General features: G+C 40.6%; 1 protein-coding gene across 4 annotated transcripts in view; it reads right to left on the minus strand.

Annotated features, from left to right (window-relative positions):
- Nucleotides 1-4,342: 4,342 nt before the first annotated feature.
- Nucleotides 4,343-27,487, minus strand: part of LOC141512596 (uncharacterized) — a 51,390-nt gene continuing 28,245 nt past the window's right edge. For 3 of the 4 annotated variants that reach the window (XM_074221662.1, XM_074221659.1, XM_074221660.1), the window contains 9 exons: nucleotides 21,653-21,686; nucleotides 18,378-18,509; nucleotides 13,284-13,453; nucleotides 11,233-11,298; nucleotides 8,953-9,071; nucleotides 8,029-8,149; nucleotides 7,271-7,342; nucleotides 6,831-6,974; nucleotides 4,343-4,453 (listed from right to left, as the gene is read on the minus strand). In XM_074221662.1, the coding sequence (XP_074077763.1) occupies nucleotides 4,373-4,453; nucleotides 6,831-6,974; nucleotides 7,271-7,342; nucleotides 8,029-8,149; nucleotides 8,953-9,071; nucleotides 11,233-11,298; nucleotides 13,284-13,453; nucleotides 18,378-18,509; nucleotides 21,653-21,686 (939 nt within the window). In that variant the 3' untranslated portion in view covers nucleotides 4,343-4,372. The other variant, XM_074221661.1, reaches the window with a different exon arrangement.

The following is a 27,487-nucleotide window of genomic DNA, read 5'->3' on the forward strand; positions in this document are numbered from 1 at the left end:
ATTTCTGTACCCTACTCTGTGTATGTGCATGTATATTTTTCCCTCCTTTGACTACTTCTGATGAGTGAAGTTCTTTTTTTTTAGATTTTTCAAGGCAATGGGGTTAAGTGGCTTGCCCAAGGCCACACAGCTAGGTAATTATTAAGTGTCTGAGGCTGGATTTGAACTCAGGTACTCCTGACTCCAAGGCCAGTGCTCTATCCACTGCGCCACCTAGCCGCCCCAAATGAAGTTCTTATGTCAGCCATTCCCCCCAACTCTTTCCTCCTTGTCTTTGTGGATGTCTTCTTTTGCACCCTGATCATGTGAGATAATTTTCCTTAATCTTACTTTTTTTCCCTTCAGCAATGTATTCCTCTTCTATTTCCATTATTCTTTTAAGATCATTAAAATCTAATATAACCTTTCCTAGGAGTTCTAATTAGATTTAATCCTGATGATGATGGGAACATGCTTCATCCTTTCTCCCCATAATTACATATAACCACTTTACATATAACTCTTTCTTAAATCCCTTTTAATTGTTCAAGCCTGCTTTCCTGCTTGTGAATCTCTTCACTCTTGTGTTTTAACTTCATTGTTTCTTTGAGCTTTTGGTCTTTTTATCAGGAATACTTGTAAATCCTCTATTTCACTAAACATCCATTCCCTTCTAACCCCAAGAAAATTATATTCAGTTTTGCTAGGTAAGCCTATATCCTTGTCTTGTGGAACATACTATTCCTAGCTTTCTTCTTTTCTTTTAATTGCTGGCTGCTAAATCTTGCGGAATCCTAACTGTGGCCTGTCAGGACTTGAATTCTGTTTAGTTGCCTGCAATAATTATTCTTTGACTTGGAAGCTCTGTATTTTGACTATAATATTCCTGGAAGTTTTCATTTTGGAGTTTCTTTCAAAATGTCATCAATGGTTTCTTTATATTTCTACTTTGTCCTGTTTTTTTCAGAGAACCAGGGATTTGATTTCTTACAGTATTATGTCTAGATTCTTTTTCTGGCCCTCACATTTAGGTAGTCCAGTGATTCTTAATTTTTTCTCCTTAATCTGTCTTCCAAGTAAGTTTTTTATTGTTACATTTTTCTTCTACTGTTATTTTTTGATTTTGTTTTAATATTTTTGAAGTCTCGAAAAATCCCTGACTTCTATTTGGTCTGTTCTATTTTGTTGTTGCTTAGGCAAAATTTTGTGGCTCCCATGCCAAAATGTTAATTCCCTTTTCAATTCTTTCACAACTCTCATTTCCCTTCTAATTTTTCCTCTAATGCTCTCATTTCATTGTTATTTTTTTAACTTAAAAAAAAAAAACTTTTTGCTTCAACTCTTCCAGGAATTCTAGCTGAATGTGTGGCCAGGCTGTGTTTTTCCCTTAACATATATTTATAGGTATTTTGTAGTCATTCTCTCCTTCTAGAATTGAATTTTGGGCATCCTTGTCACCATATTAGCTTTATGAGGGGTGGATTCTGTATATTTCTGGAAAAAAATCTGGGCTGGTCCTAGTCCCTTCTTGGGAGTATTGAGTGTTGGGTTATTCTAGAATCTCAGAGACAGCTCAGGATGGCTTTCAGTATTTCTATAGCATCTGAACCAGGATAAAGTCCCTCTTCTGAAATATGCACATTGCTGACATAAGTTTGAGGGTAGCTTCTATGTAAATGTCTATTCCTCCACCCCACACACACATAGTGGGTGGTTAATAAATGCTCATCGAATGACCTATTCCACTGTTAAAAACCTCTCTGAAGGGAATAAGGAGAGAACATTTTGTCTTTTGTTCATGCTTTATTGATTACAATGTTCTTTATTTTACAGGCAAAGATGGCAGGACAGGTTCCCCAGAAAAGCAGGGCTTTTGTTATCAAAATATGTATGGAAGGAACAATATTTGTGTCATAGTGTAGAAAACAGAAGTCCTCATGTTAGGGGGGGTGGTAAAAGAAGTTAACTTTCTTGCATCATTCAGGAAATGCCAGTTTTTCCTACTTTGCTCCAAGGTTTGCTTTTTAAAGAATCAAATGAATTTTGGTTTCCCTCTTGGGAAAGAGGAGGTGGCAGATACAAAGTGCATTTCAGAGAGAAAAATGGAGGTTCTAGCAGGTAGTGAGTCTCACATTGCCCAGGTAATCTATGAGAGAGGAGGATGTCCATGGAGGGAAACACTCACCATCTTAACTTTCTCTCCCAGGGAAGATGAAGGTTCTCCCTGCTGTCACACTTTCATTCTTAACTGTAATATCTTGTCCTTATCACTCTATCCCCTCCTATTACCTGGTTATGTGGTCCCTATCTTGGAGTGGTTCTGTTGTTTTCTCTTCCCCGACTTCCTGTTACCTCCACAACACTCTGGGAGTCCCTGTCCCTGGGAGATCTTGGGAAAGTTCCTTGGGAAAGTCCCTAGACTTCAGTTTTCCCAACTGTAGAATAAGAGGCTTGGACTAGATTAGCTCTCAGTTCTACAGTATTTCATCCTCTGCAGTTCTTGCCAACATAAATGCCCTTACTGGGGTGTGGCTGCTACTCCCCAGTTGTGAATTTGCCCCAAAGCCCAAGATGCTAGTGACTTGAATTGCCCTGCCTGGGTAGGGTAGCAGAGTAAGAAAAGATCCCTGAATTTAAATATATTTTAACAAAATAAAAAGTATTTCATTTTAAAAATGTAGGTTTCAATTCTAAAAATGATAGGAAAATATAGAAAATATATATTATATGTATAGATATGCATATAGATATACATACAGATGCATACATTATCTGTATCTATAAAAATATATATATAAATTATATATATATATATATATATATATATATAAATTATAGAAAGAGGAAGAAGAAAACAAGTTTGTTAGCTTGATGCTAAGAAATTTACAAATACTTTATGACTTTATCTATAGGAGTTACCCTATAGAAAAACCAAATGACTGCCACCTCTTTTTTTTAGGTTTTTTTTTTTTTTTTGGTGATACAGTGGGGTTAAGTGGCTTGCCCAAGGCTACACAGATAGGTAATTATTAAGTGTCTGAGGAACTCAGGTCCTCCAGGGCCCGTGTGCTATCCACTGCTCCACCTAGCTGCTCAGACAACTTCTTTTACCTGGTATAGGATTGACAGTCCAGAAGCAGTGTTAGTGGCTCCAAGTTCAGCAAGCCTAGCCAATAGCCATAGGAATGCCTCCTTCAATCCCCAAGGTGGCCTTTATTTTCCAGGTATGTGATAGAAACAACCCAGGCTTTAGGATTTCAAGGTTATCCTGTACTCTGGACATATGAAATACATCCCCTCCTATAATTCCCTGCCTGGCTTACTCACTAGGCAAACTTGGGGTGGGGACAAAGTTTGTGATTGGTTTAAGTCTCAATTTTCTTCAAATTGAATTTGGGTCAATTCCACAAACACTTCTCAGTGAGCTAGGAATCAGAAATAATTTCCAGTACAGGCCCAAAGACCCTCCAAGCTGTCAGGCTCCCACCAAATTTAGTTTTCTTGCTATCTATGCTAAAAGAACATGTGGATTGAGGGAGTGCCAAACCCCCTGAGGGTAAGGACCTTGCTTGGTAGGTCTGCAGGGAGGCAATATGGCTTAGAAAGCAGGCAGGATCAGGATCAGATCCTGGTTCTGCCCCTTGCTATTCTAAGTCAAGTTCCATCCCCTCTCTGGACTTCATTTGCCTCATGTGAAAAATTAAGGAAGGGTGGTACAAAGATGCTCTCAATCATTCCTAGGCTTCTATAAATGTTTTGTGTTTGAATGGATGAATGAATAAATGAATGAACGAATGGAAGTATCGATCTCAGGTCAATCAACCTCCATGGAATTGTTTTGGCATTTTGGGGAGTGCAACAAAAATTGGAAACTCTGTGGGCGAAATGCTTAATTTGCAATATTGAACATGTCATAGGAATCTGACAATTTCTTTTTTTTTACATGCAATTCACGCTTCTTTGGATCTCAGACATGTCCCCTCTTCAGTGTCAACTTTTTTTTTAAGTATTTATTTTCCCAATTAGATGTGAAGATAATTTTCAACATTTGTTTTCGTAATATTTTCTCCCTCCCATCTTTTCTTCCTCCCATCTTAGGATAACAAGTAATCTGATATAGAACCTGCCAATTTCTTATTGAATCTATTGGAAAAGCCCTGAATTAAAATAGAAAGGAAAGGCCACAAGGGCTTCAGTAGAGCTGAGGACATATGGGAGGAAAGCCAGCAAAGAGGTCAGAATCTTGTAGCCCTTGGCAAGGGAGCCCTGAGACAGATCCAGAATTCCCTGGCTCCGACCAAGGAGGAAGCAGAACCTGGGACTGAAGTGGTTCATAATTAAAGAAGACCAGGGTTGGAGGGAATCATGGAAATACTCATCAGGCCACTTTATGTCACAAAATATCAAAGATTTTTTTGAAATTTCTCTCAAACGTTTTCTCCAGTTTTTCTCCCACACGGCTGAATGGCTTGTCCTGGAAGAAAACAATAGTTAATGATCACATTGCACTTTTACAAATATTATCTGATTTGATCATTACAACAACCCTGGGAAATGAGAGTTATCATTATTTCCATTTTTATAGATGAAGAAACTGAAGCAGGCAGAGGGTAAATGACTTGCTCAGAGTCACACAATAAGGGACAGGCATGATTTTAAATTAGATCTCCAGACTCCAGGTACTGAGTTCTATCAATTGTGTCACCCAGCCACTTAGACAATGGACAACAGGAACAATGATGCACTGTTAGTGGAATTGTGAATTGAGCCAATTATTTTGGAAGGCAATTTGGAACTGTACTCCAAAAGTCACTAAACTGTGTGTGTGTTTTTGACTCAGTGACACTAGTATTATTAGGCGTATATCTGAAAGTGATAAAGAAGAAAAGGAACCATATAGTCAAATATACTGACAGTACCTTTTTTGTGGTGGTAAAGAATTACAAACAGAAGGGATACCTATTAGATGGTGAAGGACTGAACAAGTTATGGTATATATGAATGTCAAGAAACATCAATGTGCTACAAGAAATAAATGAATCGGAAGGTTTCAGAGAAACTTGGGAAGACTTGTATGAACTGATGCAGAATGAAAGGAGCAATTTTTACTGTAATAACTATACTACAAAGAAAAACAACATTTGAAAGACTTGAGAAGTCTGACTGATGAAATGGGAGACGACAATTCCAGAGAGCTGACAGATGATGGGCTCAGAAGTCAAAATGAAGCACAAATATTTGGATATAACTGATGTGGGAATTGACTTTGTTTATTATAAGAGCTTTCCCTTTCTCCCTCCTTTGCTCCTTTCCTTCTTTCCTTCGGCCCTTCTTCCTTTCTTCTCTTCTTCCCTTTCTCCTTTTCTTTTTTCTTTTCTTCTTTTCTCCCTTCCTTTCTTCCTTCTCAATGGAAGGGAGATAGAAAGGGAAAGAAAATGCTTCTTTATTGGGAAAAATAATTAAAATTTTAAAATAGAAATTAAGTAAGGGATTCCTGACTTCCAAGGAATGAACTGGTCATCGTGTCCAGGCTTGAGGCACAGCTGGAATCAGTGAGGGCAAGACCTTGTGCCTATCTAGAATGGTAAACTTTCTTAAATTTGGGGGCTAGAGAGGGGGAATGGGGCAGCTAGAGTACTAACCTAGGAGTCAAGATTTCAAATCTAGCCTCAGACACTTGCCACTTACCAGCTGTGTGACTTTGGGCAGGTCACTTAACCTTGAATGCCTCCCACCCAGGGCCATCTCCAATCATCCTGATTCATATCTGGTCACTGGACCTGAATGGCTCTGGAGGAGAAAGTGAGGCTGGTGTTTTAGTACAGCAACCCCTCATTTAAAAATCCAATTCATATGCTTGTCATAGCATCACTTTCCTGATGTCATGGTCTTCTTTGAGAATGATGGAGGAAGAGAGAAGAGAATGAGAAGAGAGCAAAGAATGTTCTAAGGTCTGAGGGCAGCTAGCCAGAGAATTGGTGGATATAGCCAACAGACCCCAATCGGATGACCTTTCTGTAGATAATTATGAATGTTTTACTAATAAGGCCTTTCTATTCTGTCATAAACAAGAATGAACACTATGGCTTGAATGGATTTCCTAGCACTTGTATCTTCTATAGAAGAAATCCAGAATTTTGTCTGACAAGTTCATTTTTTTCCCCTCTGTCTTTGGGGATTAGCACAATGATAATAACTAGCATAAATGAGACTCCATGGGCCTTCTGGCAAAAGTTAGGAGAGCGCTGAGGCTCCTGGTCATGACATTCTTTTATTCCACTGATCAAGATCCTTGGGTGACTATGGCCTCCCCAGAACTAGCTTCCTATAAGTGGTGAATTCAAGAGAATAATTTTCCATCTGCCTCAGGGGTCCAGCCAGACCACAACACTGGGTTTGAAGGGGGGGGAGGGGAGGAAGATGAGCCTAGAAAAGGGTTGTCTAGGAAGAAGTATCCAGAAGTCATGGATCTTGGAGGAGCTTAGCCTTGGGACCAAGAGAATCACTCACAGCAGGTAATACCAAAGTGCCCAAGGGCAGAACAAGATGGGCAATCAGAGTTTTCTGTGCATGGGTTCTTTATAAAGGATGGCTGAAATCACAGTGTGATCCCACAGGTAGAAGGCCCCTAGTTGGGTGAGGTGAGCAGTGGACCAGGAGGTGGGCAGTCAGGCAGCAACCAAAAGGACCCAGAGTATGAAAGGTAGGGCAAGGCAGGCAATGAGTAGACCAAGTAGACAGCAGAGAAAGGAAAGATGATAAGAACTGAAGGGAAGAGGCAGTACAGAGAAGTCAGAATCTGGAGCCAGGCTGAGGATGCCAGGTCATAGGAAGCAAGTAGTGCTACTCACTCTGTTAAACTTCTTGCAGTTGGAAAAAATTAGGCGCATATCCAGGACAAAGCCCTGCACTGTATTATAAGTCTCATCACTCAGACGCTCCTTCACCAGGTCCAGCCACATGGGTTCTTTGATGTACTGGTAATATCGCTCAACCTGTTGACAAAGACAGGGAAAGGACATCAGCTTCAACCCAGAAGCTTCTTCCATCAGTTTTTGATAAAATAATTAGGAGCTCCAGGCCCACATGGAAACCAGATAACTATAGGGGACCCAAGGGATCAGCAGACACATTTGGCTGCAAGGTGCCCATTCTGTTCTACTGCCTGGGTGAAGTAGGAGCTGAATGAATTTTTAATAATTTTTAGAAATCTAATTTTTAATTTAAAATAATTTAAAATTATGAATTTAATATCAGAGGAAAGATCATTCTTTGAATCACTGTTACTTACATAGCATGGATCTTTAGTAAAGTGGATGCTTTCACGGCAGCAGTATGTTTTCATCAGGAGAAATTCACATTTCTACAAAAGATAGTTTTCGTGTGAGATAAAACCAGGTCAACTGGGGGTAGCAGTAGGGGTGTCTCACCTAATGCTTCCAAAGAGTGAAGGACCTGATAAAGTCAGCAGCGGGAGGAACCTCTATATGCTCCCTTGCTAGACAAGAATGATTTCATTGAATGGACATCCCCTTTAACCTAACACTTTGTCTTCATTTGGTCAACCAAAAGAAAGAGAGCATCCCATCTTGGACCCTGAGACCAATCACTGATGAGCAGATTGTGAAGTATTCTTCTCCTGCCTTTGAACTGCAACAGATTTCCCTTACGCCAGAGACTTCATGACTGTGATCCCAGAAAAACTATGTATTTTGATGTAAGGTGAGGGGATGGCAGGTGAGGGCACTTCCTCACTCCCTGTCTCTGGTTTCAGAATTTCTGAATAGTCTAAGAGATTGTGGGAAATAACTTCAATGATGATTTTCATTTGTCTCATTTGTCTCATGATGTCTCTCTCTTGCAACAGTGGCCAGAGATGAACTTTTTTATTGACTTGTATCTAAAGAGTAATTGGAGTGGGGCATTTTTGGATGATAACGTGAGAGCACTCTGTGTGTGTGTGTGGGGGGGCTTGGTAGCATGAAAGGCTGGTGACCACAGGGCAATTGGAAAGAACCAACTTTCACAAAGGCCAGCCTGCTGACTCACCAGCTGCTGCTCAGGATACATCCGCTGTTTTAGAACCTCAGACTCTTGCTGGCAGGGTTTTTTCTCTGGACCTCCCTTCTCCTTATTCTTCTCTGTTATGCAGAAGGTGCAGTTCCACTGACTGAGAGGTCAGAGAACCAGTCAGTTAGTCAGTCAACTACTCAATAAACATTTATGAAACACCTGCTATGATCTGAGCAATGTGTTAGATGCTGGGATATAAAAAAAGAGGCAAAAGACAGTCCCTCCCTTCAAGGAGCTCACCCTTGGAGTGACAACAAAATGGAAGGAGAGATTTTTTTAGTCCCCTGGAAATGTTAGTCATAATCTTCAGACTCGATATTTCTTATTCCACTGACTGAGGACCTTTGAAGATGCTCTACCATGCCCTTGTGTCTATGACTATGGATCCTGTATTCTTGACAGATGCCATTGCTCATAATATTAAGGGTACAATGGGCATCTTCTCCCCTTCTCTCTCTCTCTCTCTCTCTCTCTCTCTCTCTCTCTCTCTCTCTCTCTCTCCAAAGAGACTAAGGATAAGTTTACCTGGATCCTGGGGGCTGGCAGCATTAGCTCCCTGACAGAGTCAGGGTCCTGATATTGGTCAACTGTGATCAAATGTGAAACATTAGGCTCCACCATCTCATTCAAATGATCATCAGAGGCAAGCTATTTCTTGAATAATTATGAGGCAAACTCAGAACTGTGTGCGTTGATGTGGTTCTCCTCCCCAGCCTACAAGAGTTCCACTATTCCTGATGGATGGCATAGTCATCATCAGTGGAAAGCTGGGGATAAGGTCATCAATTTCAGGAAATACTTAGAGAGGCTATACCTCTAACAAATATCCTAGAACCCTGAAAACTTGATATTTATAGGGCTACCCATGCCCACGTATCCATCCAGTCATTCTGATCTTACCTTTTGTCCTCTGGGATACTGGGAATATGGCAGTTCCTATGGTAAGAGTTGGGGCATGAGTCACAGAGTAACAGTTCACCTCCATCTGCACACACAAAGCACTCATCACTATTCTCTGGCTGAAAAGGTGAGAGAGAGAGAGAAGATATTACTTATGGATCTGGGGGGTGGGATCTTGGACCTGTTTTATTTTATGCTCATGAAAGTACTTGACATCTCTTGTGAAGAGGAAATGTATAACACAGTAAATAGAGGTGAAACAATACAGATGGATGAGACAGGAAAATAGTGGGTGTCCCTGTTGAAGGTTTGCAATGATTCTCCAACTCTTCATCTATATCCTCTTTCTGTCCCAGTGGTCTGTTATCCTTCATTGACAATATCACTTGCCCAACTGCTTCCACTGATTTTCACTTTGGTCTCCTCCTATATGAGTATACTTTCTTAATACATCATGCTAATTCCTTTCCTTCCTCCCCCCCCCCTTATGAATGAGGGATTCCTTTCCCACCAAGGCCCAGTGATATCTATGAGGACATAGATTCCTAATAGGCATCAAATTAACTTTGATTTTTCAAAAGGATATGTAGGGCATGAGCAATGGAATAATAGTAACACTCAGGTCCTAACTGAACCAGTCTCATAGATTTCTCTGCCAAATGACATGTCCAATTTTGAAATGACTGGTGCATTTTTATTTTAGGTTTTTGCAAGGTGAATAGGGTTAAGTGGCTTGCCCAAGGCCACACAGATAGGTAATTATTAAGTGTCTGAGACCGGATTTGAACCCAGGTAGTCCTGACTCTAGGGCCAGTGTTTTATCCACTGTGCCACCTAGCCGCCCCTGACTGGTGCATTTTTAAATGGTCAGCAATGACATGAAACAAATCTTCAGTTTGGGGAGTTTCTGATTTAAATATATACTTATATATATGAAGATATAATAATATAATATATAAAAATATATTAATATAATATAATAAATATATTATATTATATTTATTATATTATATTATATAATATCTTATATTTCCATAGGGCTCTCAGGTTGCACATATATACTGTAGGTAGCAATAGATCCTGAGTTTCTCAGGGATTAGTGATTTCACCAATGAAGGTATTCCCTTCTAACACATAATCCTCTTTTAAAAATTTTTTAATTTTATTTATTTTTCTCAAAATACATGCAAAGATAATTTTCAGCATCCATCCTTTTTGCAAGACTTGAGTTCCACATTTTCTACCACCTTCCCTTCCCTCTCCCCTCCCCATGGCAGCCAACAATCTGATATAAGTTGTACATGTGTTTAACTTGTCTCCATTTTAGTCATATTGTGAAAGAGGAATTAGAGCTAAGGGGGAAAATGAGAAAGAAGAGAGAAAAAACAAAAGAAGTTTTAAAAAGTGAGTATACTATACTTTCCTTTGCATTCAGACTTTATAGTTTTTTCTTAAAGCCTATTAAACATTCTTAGAATGCAGTCAGTTGGGGCAATGGATGGAGGCTAAATTTGGAAAATAGGAAGACCTGAGTGTGAATCCTACCTCAGTCATTGTATGACCTCAGAAAAAAGCCCTCAATTTCTGTCTTAAAGTCGGTCTGTCTCAGTTTTTTTAAAAGATTTTATTTATTTTGAGTTTTACAATTGCCCCCCTAATCTTACTTCCCTCACTCCATCTGTCTCAGTTTTGGGGAGCCAATGAGATAACATTTGTACAGCATTTTGCTAACTTCAAGGAACTCTCTATGCATGCTTGGTCAGTTAGGTAGTATAGTGGATAGCCTGGCATTAGATAGAAGAGTTCAAATCTGACCTGAGACACTTATGAGTTGTAAGACCCTGGGCAGCACTCTTAATCCTATTTGCCTCAGTTTTCTCATCTATTAAAAAAAAAGCTAAAAAATAGCAAATCACTCGAGTGTCTTTGCCAAGAAAATCACAGATGAGATCACAGAGAGATGGACATGACCAAAAACTGACCCAACAACAACAATGATAAGCAAGCTGCCAATTTTTTAATTTCTTGATGGAAAAAATAGTGTATCTGATGATAGGAGGTGGGTTCAGAAGCACAGGGGAGGGCCCTGGAGTGCGGGTCTGGCCACCTTCTCTTTGCTCCTCCACTGACTCCCTGGGTGGCTGGAGCAAGCAGATGATCCTCTCCTTGCCCTGACTTCCTCAAGGGCAAATGAGAAGATGAGGAAGTCCCAGATTAACCTTACTGTCCTAAGAAGATGGACACACACAAGACAGGAAAAGGGAGGGAATTAGAACTTACAAAGGCATCTTCTTCTCTGCAGATGGCACAGGTACAGCTGTCAGGGTGAAGCTTCAAAATATCATACTGTATAGAGAGAAGAAGATGGAGAGGCATTGAGGGAGGTCCTCACTGGAGGTACTAAACCCTTCCTTGGGCAGATCTCTTTCTGGGACTGGGTAAAACAGCTCATCCTGTATGGATTCCCTCAGACATAATTACTGAAATTATCTACCCAACTGTGGAGGAAGTTCAGAACCACATCTCAAGGACAAAAGGGTCTCCATGGAGAGAGACTGGGTGCTCAAACTGCATGAGGCCCTCACCACAGGAAGGATCCAGGTTCCTGAGCTGGTATCCCTCATCTGGCCCTGTTCCTGATAGTGTAAGAAGAAAGGGGAGCAAGAGAGCCCCAGTGCTCTGGGAAGCCTGTTGACTAGGTGGTGGTCCCTGAATGTGGGTATCGTGGGGATACAGTCTTTCACTTTGGAAAATGTGAGCAGCAGTGATCTTGTCAAGGGCTCAGTAATGAACTGGGTCATAGAGTCTTGGGGACCCTGGTCACGCTTCCTTCAATAGAATGACAGGGATTATTCCACTGTTGTCTTTGTGTACCCATACCACAGGACAATATATGGTACTAGAAGCAGTGGATAGAGCACTGGCCTTGGAGTCAGGAGGACAGGAGCTTGAATCCAGTCTCAGATATTTACTAACTGTGTGACCTTAAGCAAGTCATTTAACCCTGATTGCCTCATATCCAGGGCCATCTTCATTTGTCCTGTTTCATATCTCATCATTTGACCTAGATAGTTCAGGAGGAGAATGTGATGCTGGTGACTTAGCACAGCAACCCCTCACTCAAATCCATTTCATGTATTTGTCATGGCATCACCTCCCTGATGTCATGGTCTTCTTTGAGAATGAAGGACAAACATTCATCTGGCACAAAATTCATGAAACACTTGTTGGATTGACTAAATGTCCTTTCCAATGCTCTGATCAGAGGTTAGAATGTGTAAAGCTATCTTGGGAAGGTTTTCATAGATTAGATTAAAATGATGATTCTGGCCACTCCTATCAGGGAGGTTGAGCCCCGTTCATTTCAGAAAGCAACTTTAGAGGGTTGTTCCTTTTACCTCTGTAGGTTACTGGGGGGAGAATCATGGAACTGGAAATTGGCAGGTGAAAGCTGTCCCGCCCAGTTCCTAGAGGCCAGAAACATAGTAGCTTTCTCCAGGGGCAAGATTGGATGATCTGCCCAATATCCAGCTCTGTTTAGTAAGGGGAAGATAGCCTTTAGCTTCTCATGAGGCTAGCAGAGGCTACATGTGCTTAAGCTGGTTTAGGGCATGCCCTTAGGTCTCAGCATGCTTATTTCTTCTTCACTATCTTGGACCAGTCATATCCAGGGAAGGTGCCACGGCCCTTAGCCTATGTGGGGTAGGCAGTCACCTACAGACTGATCTGAATGACAAAGTTCTTCCCATAGGTTTGAAACCACCCTTCTCTGACCAGCTTGTCTTTGTCTTACTCTTGCCCCTGCCCTCTGGTTCAACTCAACCCAAAGCAACTTCTATATATGCTAGGCATTATGCTTGGTGATGAGGCTATAAAAGTAGAAGTCAAAGTAGAAGTCCTCAGGGTGCTTACATTCTACTGCCAATAGTTTGTGTTGGAGTCTTGATTAGGGCAAGAAAGGTAGGATTCTTCATCAAGAAAACCAAAGTTCAAATAAGAGATGAGTGAGATATTTCATGATGGAACTGTCTTCTCTTATTAACCCATTAACTCCCATTAAACACATCAAACTGACTCAGCAGATCAAATTATACTGTTTTCAATTTAACTGGTAAAAGCTAGGGTCCTGAAAGGATGAGAGAGACACAAGATGGATGAGTTCAGGTTGAGGGCAGAGAGAGAACAAGTTTTTGAGCTAAAGTCTAGGGCATGGTTCTGAATCTCACACCAGACCTTCCTGAAACCTCAGGTCATCTGAACTGTCCTCCTCACACTAAGAAAGGTGTTGAGCTGCCCAGAATTCCAAGGAGGAGATGAGTCTGTGGGCCCACCTCAATCAGGGTCTGCAGAAGCAGTCCACCACTGTGGATTTTGCGAGTCCAGAAAGTGATCTCAGAGTTTGTGGTCTCAGAGCCTATGGTCAAGAATTCTGCTGGGGTGCACCACCGATTCTCTGGGGTGCACTGTATTTTCTTCGTCAGAATGCATTTTCCCTTGTGGACTGTAAAAAAGACAAGGAAAGAAGAGTAAGAAAAGGAAAATATGGCAACTCTCTTGTCTCAAGCTTAGTCTTCAGTGTTCAAGGCCTGCTGATCATAACCCTTTCAGAGAGGGTGAGACCATCAGGAATAAGATATTGCAGAGTAATCAAAACTCCTTAGAGGTCCCTTCTAGCAGTCCTTCTATGACAACACTAAAATTTAGATATCCAGCTACCATTAGCACACATTTTCATGATGAAGGGCTCACCATCTATTGATGTCATTTTTTTCAATTTTTAGGAACCTCTTTAATATTCATTCAATTCAATTCAGTTAGAGAAACACTGACTAAGCTATTACAAAGTAGCAGCCACTGTGCTAGATTCTGGGGACACAGATGCAAAACCCCCCCCAAACAAACCAAAATGAAAACTTGCCCTCAAAGAGTTTACATTCTACACTGGGTTGATATTTGCCTCCCTCAAACTTCTACCCTTTGACCCAAGTTCTCTCCTTTGGGTAACACAGAGGGTAGCTAATTACTTCATCTATAAGGCCACCCTTCCCGCATTGGAGGGAATGAGCACACCTGCTTCATAGACTTCTCCAGGATAAAGGTCCTAAGTTCCCAGGGGAGGGTCTTACACTTCACTTTGGTAACAATGAACAATATGAGGTCATCAGTACTGTCCATGTAGAGGAGTCTTATAGCTTCAAATTGTTCTTTTTCTTTTTTCTTAAGTTTTTGCAAGGCAATGGGGTTAAGTGACTTGCCCAAGGCCACACAGCCAGGTAATTATCGTCTGAGGTCATATTTGAACTCAGGGCCTCCTGACTCTAGGGACAGTGCTCTATCCACTGTACCACCTAGCCACCCCTAGATTGTTCTTTAAGAACCTGACAGCTTTTCCATTGAATTACCTATTCTTCCCACGCAGGCATTCTCTTTTTCATTCATGTTATAACTAAAACATTAATTAAGACAACAAGAATGGAGACTTGAGACACAACCCTAGAAACCTCCCTTCAAGTTGACCCTGAGTGAGGTGACAACCTTGTTTGATAGGGCTCTTTAGTCATGTCCTGCCTAAGTTAAAGCCTGAAACAAGTGAGTGTTTATTATTTATTATTATTCTTAATAACCCTGATGAGCATCTCCCATTTCTTCTGATGATAAGAATACAAGACTTCTCAGAATCCAAAGCACTAGACATTGGAATGCTCTAGAATTTACCAAAATTTTGGTGAAACACTTAACAACCTTCTCACATAATTCCTTGTGAACACAGTGGAGATGTAGGTTAGATTATAACTCAATTGCATGATCTCAAAACTAGTTGAATGATGGAACCCAAGGTGAGGTCCATTATCCATTTGGAAATGTCCAACGGGTAACTGAAAATACAGGACTGGAGAAACAACATGGGGAAAAAATGAGGATGCTGGGCCTTTTATCTGCCACTTTAAGACCCAGAGAACCTAAGAACTAGCATTCCAGAAGTCCTTCTAGGAGATACCTCCCTCTGTGGAGTCAGGGAGAGTATTATTTGCATTTAATTTTGATCTTTTTGAGATACACTATGGAGAAGACAGAGAGGAAGTTGAGAAGAAATTTCTTCCTTGGGAGAACTGTCTTATGATATAAAGCAATGTTATAAAGAGAATTTTATCAGATCTTGAGAAAAACTGAAGATATGTTTTTTTGTCATGTTTGGCAAGAGGATGAAAAGGATTCTTATAACAAGACTCGTTTTGTTAACCTAAGTATATAAAATATTGTGAGATCGTATCTTAGAAGTAAAGGAAATGAGTGGTTAAAAGATATGGACAATTATCAAAAAGAGAGAGAAAATTCACACCCTGAAATTTGACAAAAATGACACAAGATGGGAAAAATAATGTTGCAGGGGAAGATGAACATACTATTGTATTGTTGGTGGAGTTGTGAATTAGTATGACCATTTTAGAAATTTATTTGGAATTGTGCAAATAAAGTGACCAAAATGTCTTTTTTACCTATTGATTCCATTACTGGGTTTTATATCCCCCCAAAAGACATTTCGTTGCTAAGCAGAAAATCCCAATATATAGCAAAATATTTATATCAATAATTTTTGTGATAGCAAAAGAAAATGCTACTCATTTCCTGGGGAACAGCTAAATCAATGGTGGATCATGAATGTGATAGAAAATTATTGTGCTGTAATAAATGATGAATGTAATAAATGGAAAACATGGAAAGAGTCACATCTGATGGTGAGTAAAGTAAGCAGAGCCAAGAATACAATATACATATATAATGATGACAATAATGTAAATGGAAAGAACAGCCATAAACCAATCAAAAGTAAATGTTGGAAAATTATAAATAATAAGTGTGGCTCAAAAGAAGAGAGGAGAAAGAGAGGTGGACCATGCAGAGAGCATTGGGCATGGAGTCAGGAAGACCTGGATTAGAATTCAACCTCAGATACTTACAAGGTTTGTGACCCTGGTAAATCATTTAACTTCTGTTTGCCTTAATTGTCTCAATGTAAAATGATTTAATAATTACACCTACTTCCAAAGGTTTTTATGAGGATGAAAATGAGATAATATTTGTAACATGCTAACATGTGCCTGGCAACAACCTTACCTCATCTCTTTGGGAAATAGGTAGCCCATAAAATGAAGACAAATGTATCTATTTTCTGGTATTATTCTCGGGTTTTTTTCTTTTGTTTTTTTATAAAAATGTTATTTGTTATATGAGAAGGCTCTGTGAAAAGTGGAGGAGAAAGGGGAAGTATACTGGGAGAAATTAGGGTAATGTAAAAATAAGAGATCTCTAAAACAATCAAAATAAGTGAAAGTCATTTGCAGTAAAAGTTAAGGTCTAAAGGACTCTGGCTATGCTCTTACCACAAATAATCAATTATGTTTTTGTTTTATTAGATATTATTTCATATTAGTTATTTTACTAATTTCAGTAGTTATTGGAGGCAGCTCAGGGATGTCATACTTCATTGTCCTTGGAGTTGGGAGGACTCAAGATTCTATTTGGCCTCAGACACTTAATTGCTGAGTGGGCCTGGGCATCTCCTTTAATATCTCTTTAACTCAGGTTCTTCATTTATAAACTGGGGATGATAATAATACCTTCCTCCAGAATTTCTGGGAGGATCAGATGTCAAGAGTTTTACAAACTTTAGAGTGCTAAATAAATCCTATTATTCTTCTTATTATTTCATAGTCAATAAATTGCATATTCATTAACTTGAAATTTTATTTAGTGCTATCATAGTCCCTTCAATCAACTTCCATTAGATAACCAACTGAGATAATTTCCTGAGGCAGGGGAGGAGAATTGGTAATTTTAATAGTTGTTCAGGCTTTGGGGATGATGTGATTTCTGATTTCTTGTTGCCCCTCAGGTTGCTGATGTCCCATCTACCTCCTGTGGAATTCACTCAAGAAGTCTTTTCTCTACCTCTACCCATTTCTCAGGGCTCCCAAACTTTCCACAGCGACCAGAATTCATGCTTTTTCATCTCCAAACTCTATAACAAACACAATATTATGATTGCCTACTCCCTCCTCCCCAACATTAGAAAGTTAAGGGATTAAGGAGAGAGAGAGAGAGACAGAGACAGATCAGAGTCAGAGAGGCAGAGACAGAGAGACAGAGACAAAGAGAGAGAGAGAGAAACAGAGATGGAGATGGAGATGGAGACAGAGACAGAAACAGAGACAGAGAGACAGAAAAAGAGAGACAGACAGAGGCAGAGAGATGGAAAGAGAGACAGACAGACAGAGACAGGACAGAGAGAGAGACAGAAACAGAGACAGAGATAGAGACAGACTAGACACACACACACACACACACACACACAGAGGGTCAGAGAGACAGAGACAGACAGAGACAAGACAGAGACAGACAGAAATGAGGAGGGTGTCTGTGTATGCTGGAGTCAGTTTATGCCAGAGAGCTAGAGCTAGCTGATTGTTAAATTTTCAATAGGTGCACTTATATCTCAATAAATGTCAAATGTTACAAATCAAGGCTTGATTTTGTATTTTGCTTACTTGCTAGGAAGTTATGGAGAAAAAATGAATAATCAGATTAAATTTTAAAGTATGTTGGGTACATTTTTTTCCCTCCACAGAACTGGATGTTAAAATTTAACTACACACCACTGGGCATGAGTAACTATTACTGGAAAAAGCTACTTCTCCAGTTTATTAAATAAATAACATTGGATAAACTGCTATGCGGGTTCCGAAATTAGTTGCTTAATGGAGGGATTGAAATTTTTATCCATTAATGAATTTCATAAATATATTGTTGGATTACCCCAGGGCTCAGAATATCAAGATTAAATATGGGAATGAGTCAACAGCAGCTTTAAGGATGACCCACAAGTGAGGCTGGTACATCTGTGTGACTCTGTGACTTTTGAGGGACCTTTCTTCTTACCCATTCACTCCTTTACCCAGCATGGCCACTTCACTACAGCACCTTTTCCTGCTGACCAGACTTTAGCATTTCAATCCAGGTTGCTGCTGGGGTTCACAAGTATCTTTTCAGAAACAGAAATGCCCCCACTTTGCTTTGTCCTAGAAATTGGCATAGACTGTCAATACCACCAATGATAATTCCAGGTTCATGTTATAATCATGGTCTCAAACTGATATCACAATTGTATTTCAGTTCTGACCATCAAATCTGTTCTCAGGTTTTTCTCACCTGGAGCCAATTTGTCTGTCTTCATGGTTGTGCCACCCAAGGACACTGATACCACATGATCATAGTTAAGGGGGAAACTATTTCTCCTTCAGTTTCTGCTTTTGTCCAATTTGTCAAGTGAGGTCCCCTGGGGAATGTTAGAACCAAGGGCTGTGATGTGTTTATCATGAACCAGGAAGGCCTCAAATGGTATACCAGCAACCTCTCTGAGAACTCACGTGAGGCAAAGCGTTTTTTGTACAGGCATCCGGTGCCCCTTCTGCATGCCACATGAATCCATTTCCTGGTTCGGAGTTGGGCTTCATACTTGGGTCGGTTTTCCAGTGAATCTACTTTTCTTCTCCTTTTCCCTTTCACAAGAAAATAAAAATGAGGATGTTTAGTCAGTGCTCAGAGGTGCCAGTAAACCCCAACTGATCCTCAACCAACTGAACTTGGGCAAAGAGGCCAAGTCACTGTCAGGAATGAAAACTGAAGCAACACATATCTCTAGAAGTGAGATTTCACTGGAACTACCAGAAAACAGAGAAGAGTAACTGTAGGTAACTACAAAAAAAGGAACAATCTTAATTTTTAAAACATCTTTTATGTTTTTTCTTTCTTTCTTATGGCTTTTCCCACTGTATTCTAATTCTTCTTTCATGGTTTTACACATACAGCCTATATCAAATTGGTCACTGTCCTAGGGAGAGGAGAGGGAAGAGAAGACAGTAGAAAAATATGGAACTCAAAAACTTGCAAAAAGATGAATGTTGAAACATATCTTTGCATCTAATTAGAAAAATATAAAAACAAACAAAAATGGAACAGCCAAACCAGTCCTTCTAAAAAGCAAAACCAGTGATCATCTGCTAGTAAATCCAGTGGAAATTCCATGAAACAATTGAAGCCAATTAAAGTTAGCCCTTACACAATCCCATGTTACCAAAGAAAACCAGGCAGGAATAATAGAGTTGGACTAATTACAAAATGGAAAAAAAGAAAAGAAAAAAAAAGAGAGAAAATAGATAAAGGAAAGTGAGAAAAAAGAGAGGAAATAAAAAGATGACAAAGGAGGGAGAAAAAAGATTAAGAAGTGAGAGAGAGGAGAAGACAAATAAGAGGGGAAGACAAAAGAGAGTGAGAGAATGAGACAGACAGAGAGAGGGAAAGACAAACAGACAGAGAGTCTGAGAGAGACAGAGACAGACAGAGAGAGAAGGGGGAAGAGACAGAGAGAGGGAGAGACAGAGAGATGGTTAGGGGCAGGACTGCCAAAACAAAAGTGAGGGAGGGAAACCTTAATAAGACAATCACCCCAAACAGACAAGTGAGAATGCCTGGCTCTCTTCAAAATCTGACTCTCACTAGTCGTGGGACCCATGTGTTCTCGTGTTAGAGTATATGCTGAGGTCATTCTGATCTCCTTCAAGAACAAGCAACTATGAAACTGAAAATGAGATTCACCCCAAATCAGGAGAACAGGATCCTGGATAGCAGCCTGCTGAGAAGCGGTGGGATCCGGGCTGCTTTTTACAAGGTCTGAAAAAGGAGTGATGGATGACACAAGAATCCCCTAGCAGCTATGCCAGAATTCAGAAGTCTCTGGGGAAGGAGGAGTCAGTGAGGAAGAGTAGTTACTTCAGATTCCTAGGGAGCATGATGGCCTGGGGCTGGGTTGGTATCATGCTGCCTGTCTGTCCCCACTGTTACCACCATTCCAGGAGCTCTGATTTCTTGGCATTGTAACTCCCTATAGCAAAACTAAGTATAACTCACCTGTAACTTAGCAGATGGGTGAGGATTAGAGGACTTAATTACTGAAATGCTCAGGGTCCCAGGTTTCACCTGGTAATTTATACCAGACTACCTAGATCTCTCTCTCTCCTCTCTCCTCTCTCTCCTCTCTCACACACACACACACACACACACACACACACACACACACACACACACAGTCTCACTCACTCTCTCCTCTCCCCTCCCCTCCCCTCCTCTTGTCTCTCCTCTCTCTCTCTCTCCTCTCTCTCCCCTTTTCTCACTCCTCTCCTTTCTTCTTTCTCTCTTTCTCTTTCTTTCTCTTTCTTTTTTCTCTCTTCTTTCTCTCTTTTCTCTCTTTTTTTCTCTCTTCTTTCTCTTCTTTCTTTCTTTCTTTCTTTCTTTCTTTCTTTCTTTCTTTCTTTCTTTCTTTCTTTCTTTCTTTCTTTTCTTTCTTTCTTTCTTTCTTTCTTTCTTTCTTTTCCTTCCTTCCTTCCTTCCTTCCTTTCTCTTCTCTCCTCTTGAAAAATTTTAAAGTTTAATTTTGATAAATTTTTAAAAGCTTAATTTTTTTTTTTTTTGGTGAGGCATTGGTGGGTTGAATGACATGCCTAAGATCACATAGCTAGTAAATATCAGGTGTCTACAACTGGATTTCAAATCAGTTTGTCCTAACTCCAAGGTCAATGCTCTATCCACAGTGCCACCTAGCTGCCCCAGTTTAATTTATTTTTAACAAATTTCAGAATTTTAATTTGTTTTTAACAAATTAACAAGTTAAAAATTAACAAAATTTAACAAATTAAAAAATTATTTCTTTTTAATAAATTAAGGGGTCACTATATTTTTGAATTTTTAGAGTTTTTAAAATAAATTTTAGAAGTTTAATTTGTTTTGAATATGAGGAGATTTAATTTGTTTCTAATAAATTAATAGATTTAATTTATTTTTAAAGGTGTTAATATATTTAAATAATTTTTAAAATTTAATTTAATTTTAATAATTTTAATTGATTTTATTGATTTAAATACATTGTTAAATGGCACCTAGGTAAGCAGAACTTCCCAAAGCTTCATTGTCATGCCACAAAAAAAGTTCTCACAGAACCCCTTGCTCTTTCTTATGCCAAGATAATCATATTGGAAACTTGAGAGAAAGAGAGAGAGAGAGACTGGTGTCATCATTAGTGTTACTGATAAAAACTGCTGTCTCCTTGTTCCTACAGTTCAGCTGCTGTGGTTTACACATACACACCAATCTATACATGTTTATCTCTCTCTCTCTCTCTCTCTCTCTCTCTCTCTCTCTCTATATATATATATATAAATGTATATATATATATATATATAGATATAGATATAGATATAGATATGTGTATATATGTTACACAAGCAATTAGGTGGACCACCAGATAGCATGTTGAACTAGGCGTAGGGAAGACCTGAATTTGAATCCTGTTTGTGACCCTGGGCAAGTCACGTAACTGCCACTTGCCTCAGTTTCCTCTCTGCAAAATTAGGATAATAAAGCACTTTTCTCCTAGGATTGTTGTGTAGATCAAATCAATTAACATATAAAAAACCCCAAAGCACCATGTTGATACTAACTATTATTATTATCGTTGGTATTTTTATGATCACACGCCATATATGGCACTACCAGTGAAGAAGATTTACATACTGTCATTACCCTAAGTCATAATGTATTTCTTTTTGCAAATTATAAATCTTCCACAGAATTAAAAATTGGTACTAACCTGGAAACTGCGACAGGCTCAAATGTCTCTTTCTCTATGGCAAACAACAGAACACAGGTATGAGTCAGAGCATATTCCTACAGAATGCAGAATGAGTTTTCCTTAGGCAATGAACCCCGAATGCCAGGATCTCCTGTCCTCTCCTAAAATATGGAGAGAACTTGGAAGGCATAAGCCAACCATCCTATGGGTTACTCTGCAATATCAAGGCTCGGTGCTCCCATTGGTTCTGTATTTCCCCAGGATGGGGAGGAGCCTTGAGTTGAGTGTGCCATCACTTCATTGAGAAGCCCAATGTCCTTTCACCCAGCAGTATCTCACAGTGTCTAGCCCACAGTGGTCCTCTCTCTATTCCAGAGGAAAGCTCTCTTAGGCTGTTTGCATGACTGGGTACTTGTGTGTGCTCATGTGTACTCTGGTACTGGGGAGATGGGCAAAATTCTTGGGTTTGGCATCCTGAAAATTGTTATGGGGTGGTCATCAGGGGAACTGCTGAAGGAAAGAGCAAACTGCCAGGCTCTTTACCCCTTGGGTCAAAAGGGTCTTACTCTGACCTTCTTTCTGCTAGCCCAGCAGAATCAAAAATCCCTGATCTCTATCAATAACCAGTGATGAGGGGTGGCTGGGTGGCACAGTGGATAGAGCACTGGCCCTGGAGTCAGGAGAACCTGATTTCAAATCTGACCTCAGACACTTAATAATTGCCTAGCTGTGTGGCCTTGGGCAAGTCACTTAATCCATCACCTTAAATAAATAAAAAGTAAAAAAAAAAATAACTAGTGATGAGGGAGATCACTCAGCAACAGGCTGGAAGCATAGCTTGGGAACTGGCATTTCAGCCCTGTCCTGAGGAAAACATTGTGGAAAACAGATCGATCCATTAGTGCACGTGCTAGGTCTCAACCCAGAATTGAGGGATTCCTTTGGCCCAGGACAAAGACCCCAGAGAGCAGAGCACCACAGACTTCCAAGCCAGATGGATCACAAGGAATATCCCCTTTCCAACATGGCAGTGTTACAAGTAACTTCCATGTCTTTTGATCCCCCACATAGCCAATCTGTTGCCAAGTCTTGCTTTGATGTTCATTACATCTCTCATTGACATTGCCTTCTCTCCTCTGACACCACTTGGTGTGGGTCTTTATGATCCCATTCCTTGACTGCTGCAATGGTTACTGATGGATTTGCCCTAGAAAGATAACCTAGCTTGTCCCAATAAAGAAACTCCCTTCACCCCAAAACTGCTATTGATAAGTGATCACTAGAACTTCTCTGTCACCTCTAGTAAATAGGAAGGCTTCCTTCCACATCTGGCATCCAATTCTAGTTCTCATGCACATTCTTAGGGTATGTAATTTTCTACTTGAACCCCAGTTTCAGGGATGTTTCTTCCCTGACACATCTCTTTCCCTCTCAAGCTGGGTAAGTTTCTTGCATCTGTGGGGAGAATCTGTTTCCTTTTTTTTCCAAATGGTGTGTGTGTGTGTGTGTGTGTGTGTGTGTGTGTGTGTGTGTGTGTGTGTGTGTTTGCCCACTTGATGAGCCACAAAATAATAAAGAACTTTTTTTTTAGGTTTTTGCAAGGCAAATGGAGTTAAGTAGTTAAGTGGCTTGCCCAAGGCCACACAGCTAGGTAATTATTAAGTGTCTGAGGTCGGATTTGAACTCAGGTACTCCTGACTCCAGGGCCGGTGCTCTATCCACTGCACCACCTAGCTGCCCCAAGAACTTCTTTATATCACTTCTTGAGTACCAGTTTCTTAGAAATTCCTGAACCCAGATCTTTTCTTTAACTTGAACTGTGAGGCCAAGATCAAATATAAATTTCTCTGGAGTATACAGCCCTTCATAGCCTGATCTCAACCTAGTTTTCCAAAATATGTTGCCCTTCCCATGCTCTAAGGGGCAAACAAAGGGCTCTCCTCTGGTATTTGCACACAGCATTCGCTCTCCATCTGTGGGCCCTTATACTGGGTGTCTACTCCCTTTCCTCCCCTCTGTCAGTTTGCCAGTTTCCCTTCAAAGCTCACCTTAGATGCCCTTTTCTATGGGAATTTTTTTATCTGCTTTCTCATTCCCTCCTGTGACCCTAATGTCTCCCTTAAAAATGATCTTGTATTTATTTTGAATGAGATACAGCATATTATATGAGGACAGGTTCTCCAATCAAGAAGGTCCTAGGCAGAGTCTTACCTCTAAGACTTGCTGGCCATGTGGCGAGCCAATTGCCATCTTGGGCCTCTGGACAACTTTCTCAGTCTATCTGCTTCAAAGATGGTAGTGACAGATTGTTTCTGACCTGACCTATCCTTACTTTCTGTATATTTCATTATCTCATACAAATAACACCAACATTCTTCTAGGGATGCTCCATATGGCTATAAGCCATGGAATATGGTGGTCTCTGAGGAGTCAGCATCTCAGCTCATCAGTAGGAGCAGCGGAATCTTGCCCAGTGGCACTAGTGGGTTACATGTGTCTCTTGATGGAGAAATCATAGGAAAATGAAAGACATGTCATAAAACTAAATATATTATCGTGGAAATGTCCAGCATGATCAAGAGGTGGACTAGTCAAAATGGCTATTATTTTTTTTTAGGGTTTTTTTTTTTGCAAGGCAATGGGGTTAAGCAGCTTGCCCAAGGCCACACAGCTAGGTAATTATTAAGTGTCTGAGGCCGGATTTGAACTCAGATACTCCTGACTCCAGGGCTGGTGCTCTGTATACTGCACCACCTAGACACTCCTCCAGATGGCTCTTGATCTCCCTGGGAAGGACCCATAAGTGGTAAGTGGAAGTGGGCTTGGGGGCCAATTGGAGGGCATGTCTCATTCACTAGGACTGTGAAGAAGACAAGAGGAAAGGAGGGCATGGCAGGTGTGACTGCTGAGCCTTGTCTAACAGTGATCTGTGCATGAGCTTGGAGCTGGAAGCCAAAAGCCTTTGAACTGCCAGTGCCCAGTCTTCCAAAGGGGCGAGCCAGTTCATTTCACTTTGATCCCTGGCAGAGTTCTGAGATGAATGACTAAAGGGAGGAGAGATGGAATTAGGGTTAGGAACACCCTGATTCTAATACTGTTTCTGTTGCTAGCCTTGATTTACAGGTAGCATTCCCTAATTTAAGAGAAGGCATTGGCCTCCATGTGGCCTTGATGAGAGAGGGGCATTGGGGTGTGGAAGAGGGACAAAGTCCATCTTGACCCTTGGTCCTAATTGCTTTAATTATTAAGACAAGAAAGTTTAACTTCTCTTTTCCCCAAAATACTCTGCAAATGAAGAGTTTTCAGATTTCCAAGAATCACAGAACTGGGAGCTGGTGGGACCCCAGCAGCCATCCAGTTCAACCTAGACCTAAACAAGAATGCCGTAATCCTGGAGTGGTGCAGTGGATAGAGCACCGGCCCTGGAGTCAGGAGTACCTGAGTTCAAATCTGTCCTCAGACACTTAATAATTACCTGTGTGGCTTTGGGCAAAGCCACTTAACCCCAGTGCCCTTGCAAAAAAATTTTTTTAATTAAAAAAAATGCACTAATCCTAACTATGGCAACCTCTTTCCCCCCACCATTCCTTCTACCAAGGGACAGCTCTTGGAATGAGGAAGGTTTTCCTGCTATGAATCTCAATGTCACCCTCTCTGTAGCTTCCCTTTGATTCCTGGCTCTGTCTCTCCTCCCATGAGAACCTTGGGAACAGCTGCCAAATCCTCCCTAACTCAGAGGATTCATTTCCTGGAGGAAAGTCACATTAAAATTACCTTCTTTCTCTGGAAGTGCCTTCTTTTTAGGATGGGATGTAGATGTATTCAGAAAAGGAGAAATACTTAATGAACAGGGCCCCCTTGGAGCTTCCTTCTCCAACTTGTATTTCCAATTGCCTTCCAGAAACAAATATCCTTCTCCCTGCCCCTGATTATGCAAACTCACTTCTCCCCCACTCTGGTTCCTCTCCCTGGCTGTATACTACCTGGTATGACCAGTGCTATCCTTTGGATGCTTGGAGGCCACTCAGACCCCTGCATCCTCCTCATCCTCTCATCTCCTCCCATTATCCATCCTCCTTCATACTCCCTAACTCAGTGAAGTCTGTGCCCAAGGATCTACTGCCACAGCTCTCCACCCCTCAGAAGGAAGGGAAGGTCATCTTCTCCAGAGAGAATCCCCAATAATTACTACCCTCCCTCTTTCTTCTTAACTACTTGTGTTCTTAAATAATGAATCACAAAGTTAAGTAAGGGTCTGCTAGCTCAGCTATTCCAGGGGCTTGTCCTAAGCATCTTGAGGCTTTTCCCAAGAGACAAATGAATAATTATAGGCTTGACTAGGACAGGTGGGCCCAGGGTGGGTTTAGGTTTGGTGTGAGGAAAAGGTTACAATTTGTGTAAACTTATTCCCTGAAGATGCAATGACCATTCCCACCTCTCCACCTGTCTGATACCACCCCCTCTTCCTAGACTCCCCTTCAGTCATCTCAGCTCTGTCTACTGAGGCCTGAAGAATGAAGTCAGCTCTAGGGATGCCTCTGCTTTTCTACTAGACTTTGTTGCATCCAGTATCTTGCATTATGATTCTTTGAGTCAATGGTTCCATCTCCCTGAATAGACTGTAAGCTATAGGAGGGCAGGGCCCAAGTCCCTCCTTCTATCCTCCCCATTGTCCGGTACTCTATGTAGTTCCATAGACCCAGCTATTTCTGACCTTCATTTTTTTCTTTTCTTTTTTAGACCCAACTATTTCTTTGTGCAGTCAACCCTTGCTTCAACTGGTAGAGGAGGGGAGCGGTGACATGGACAGAAATCACCCACCATGATGGTCCAAGAAGTGAGCTTTCTATATTGCAATCATTAAGTTTGTGAAATACTGTCAGAAGAGCCAAAGCTCACTGAATATTGAGTTGCATATAAAATGAAGAAGGGGAAACTCCTTGACAGGAGGTCAGTCCTTCCAAGGGCCAATCAGACATTGATTACTCAAGGTTCCGCCCTCTGACAAGGGAGTAGATTTGATGAAGGCTGTAGAGAAGAGTGATTCCAGTCCTTCTGATTTTCAAGTTTCACCATCAGGAGGCATGGGGAACTAAACTAGGTCATCAATCTCTACTAATTAGGGGAAAGCCCCCATACAATTGGTCCTTTAGAGCCAGGACAACACTTTTATATCATGAACTATCCTTTTGTGATTGAATGGAATAATAGTAATGATGATGGTGGTAATACTAACTATCATTTATATAGTACTTTAAGCAAATATTATCTCATTTGTTCTTCCCAATAATCCTGAGAGGTAAATGTTATTATTGGCCCTATATGACTGATTGAGAAACTGAGACTGAGGAAGATTTAAGTGATTAGTTACATAATGAACTAATAAATTCCTGAGGCTAGATTTGAACTCAGGTTTTTTTTTTTACTCCAGGTCTGGCACTATATCCATTGCCCCATTTAAAATAGAAGAGACCCCCTTGGTCTCTTCAGCCTCACAAACATACTTCTGTGAGTGGCTCTGAAGCAAACAGCTATCTTTTCTTTTCAAAAAAAATTTATTTAAGGCAATGGGGTTAAATGACTTGCCCAAGGTCACACAACTAGGCGATTAGTAAGTGACCAGATTTGAACACTGAGACTGGATTTGAACTCAGGTCCTCCTGACTCCAGAGCTGGTGCTCTATCCACTGTGCCACCTAGCTGCTCCCCAGCTAGCTTTTCTATCATGGTTGGACCTTCAGAGGGAAGGAATGGGAATAAGTGTTTATGTAGGTCTCATGTACTAAACCCTTTTCATAAATATTATCTCATTTGATAATGAATTTCAATGTTTCAGGGAATCTATGATCTCTT

This window comes from Macrotis lagotis, chromosome 2 (assembly GCF_037893015.1).
Source record: "Macrotis lagotis isolate mMagLag1 chromosome 2, bilby.v1.9.chrom.fasta, whole genome shotgun sequence".
NCBI lineage: Eukaryota > Metazoa > Chordata > Mammalia > Peramelemorphia > Peramelidae > Macrotis > Macrotis lagotis.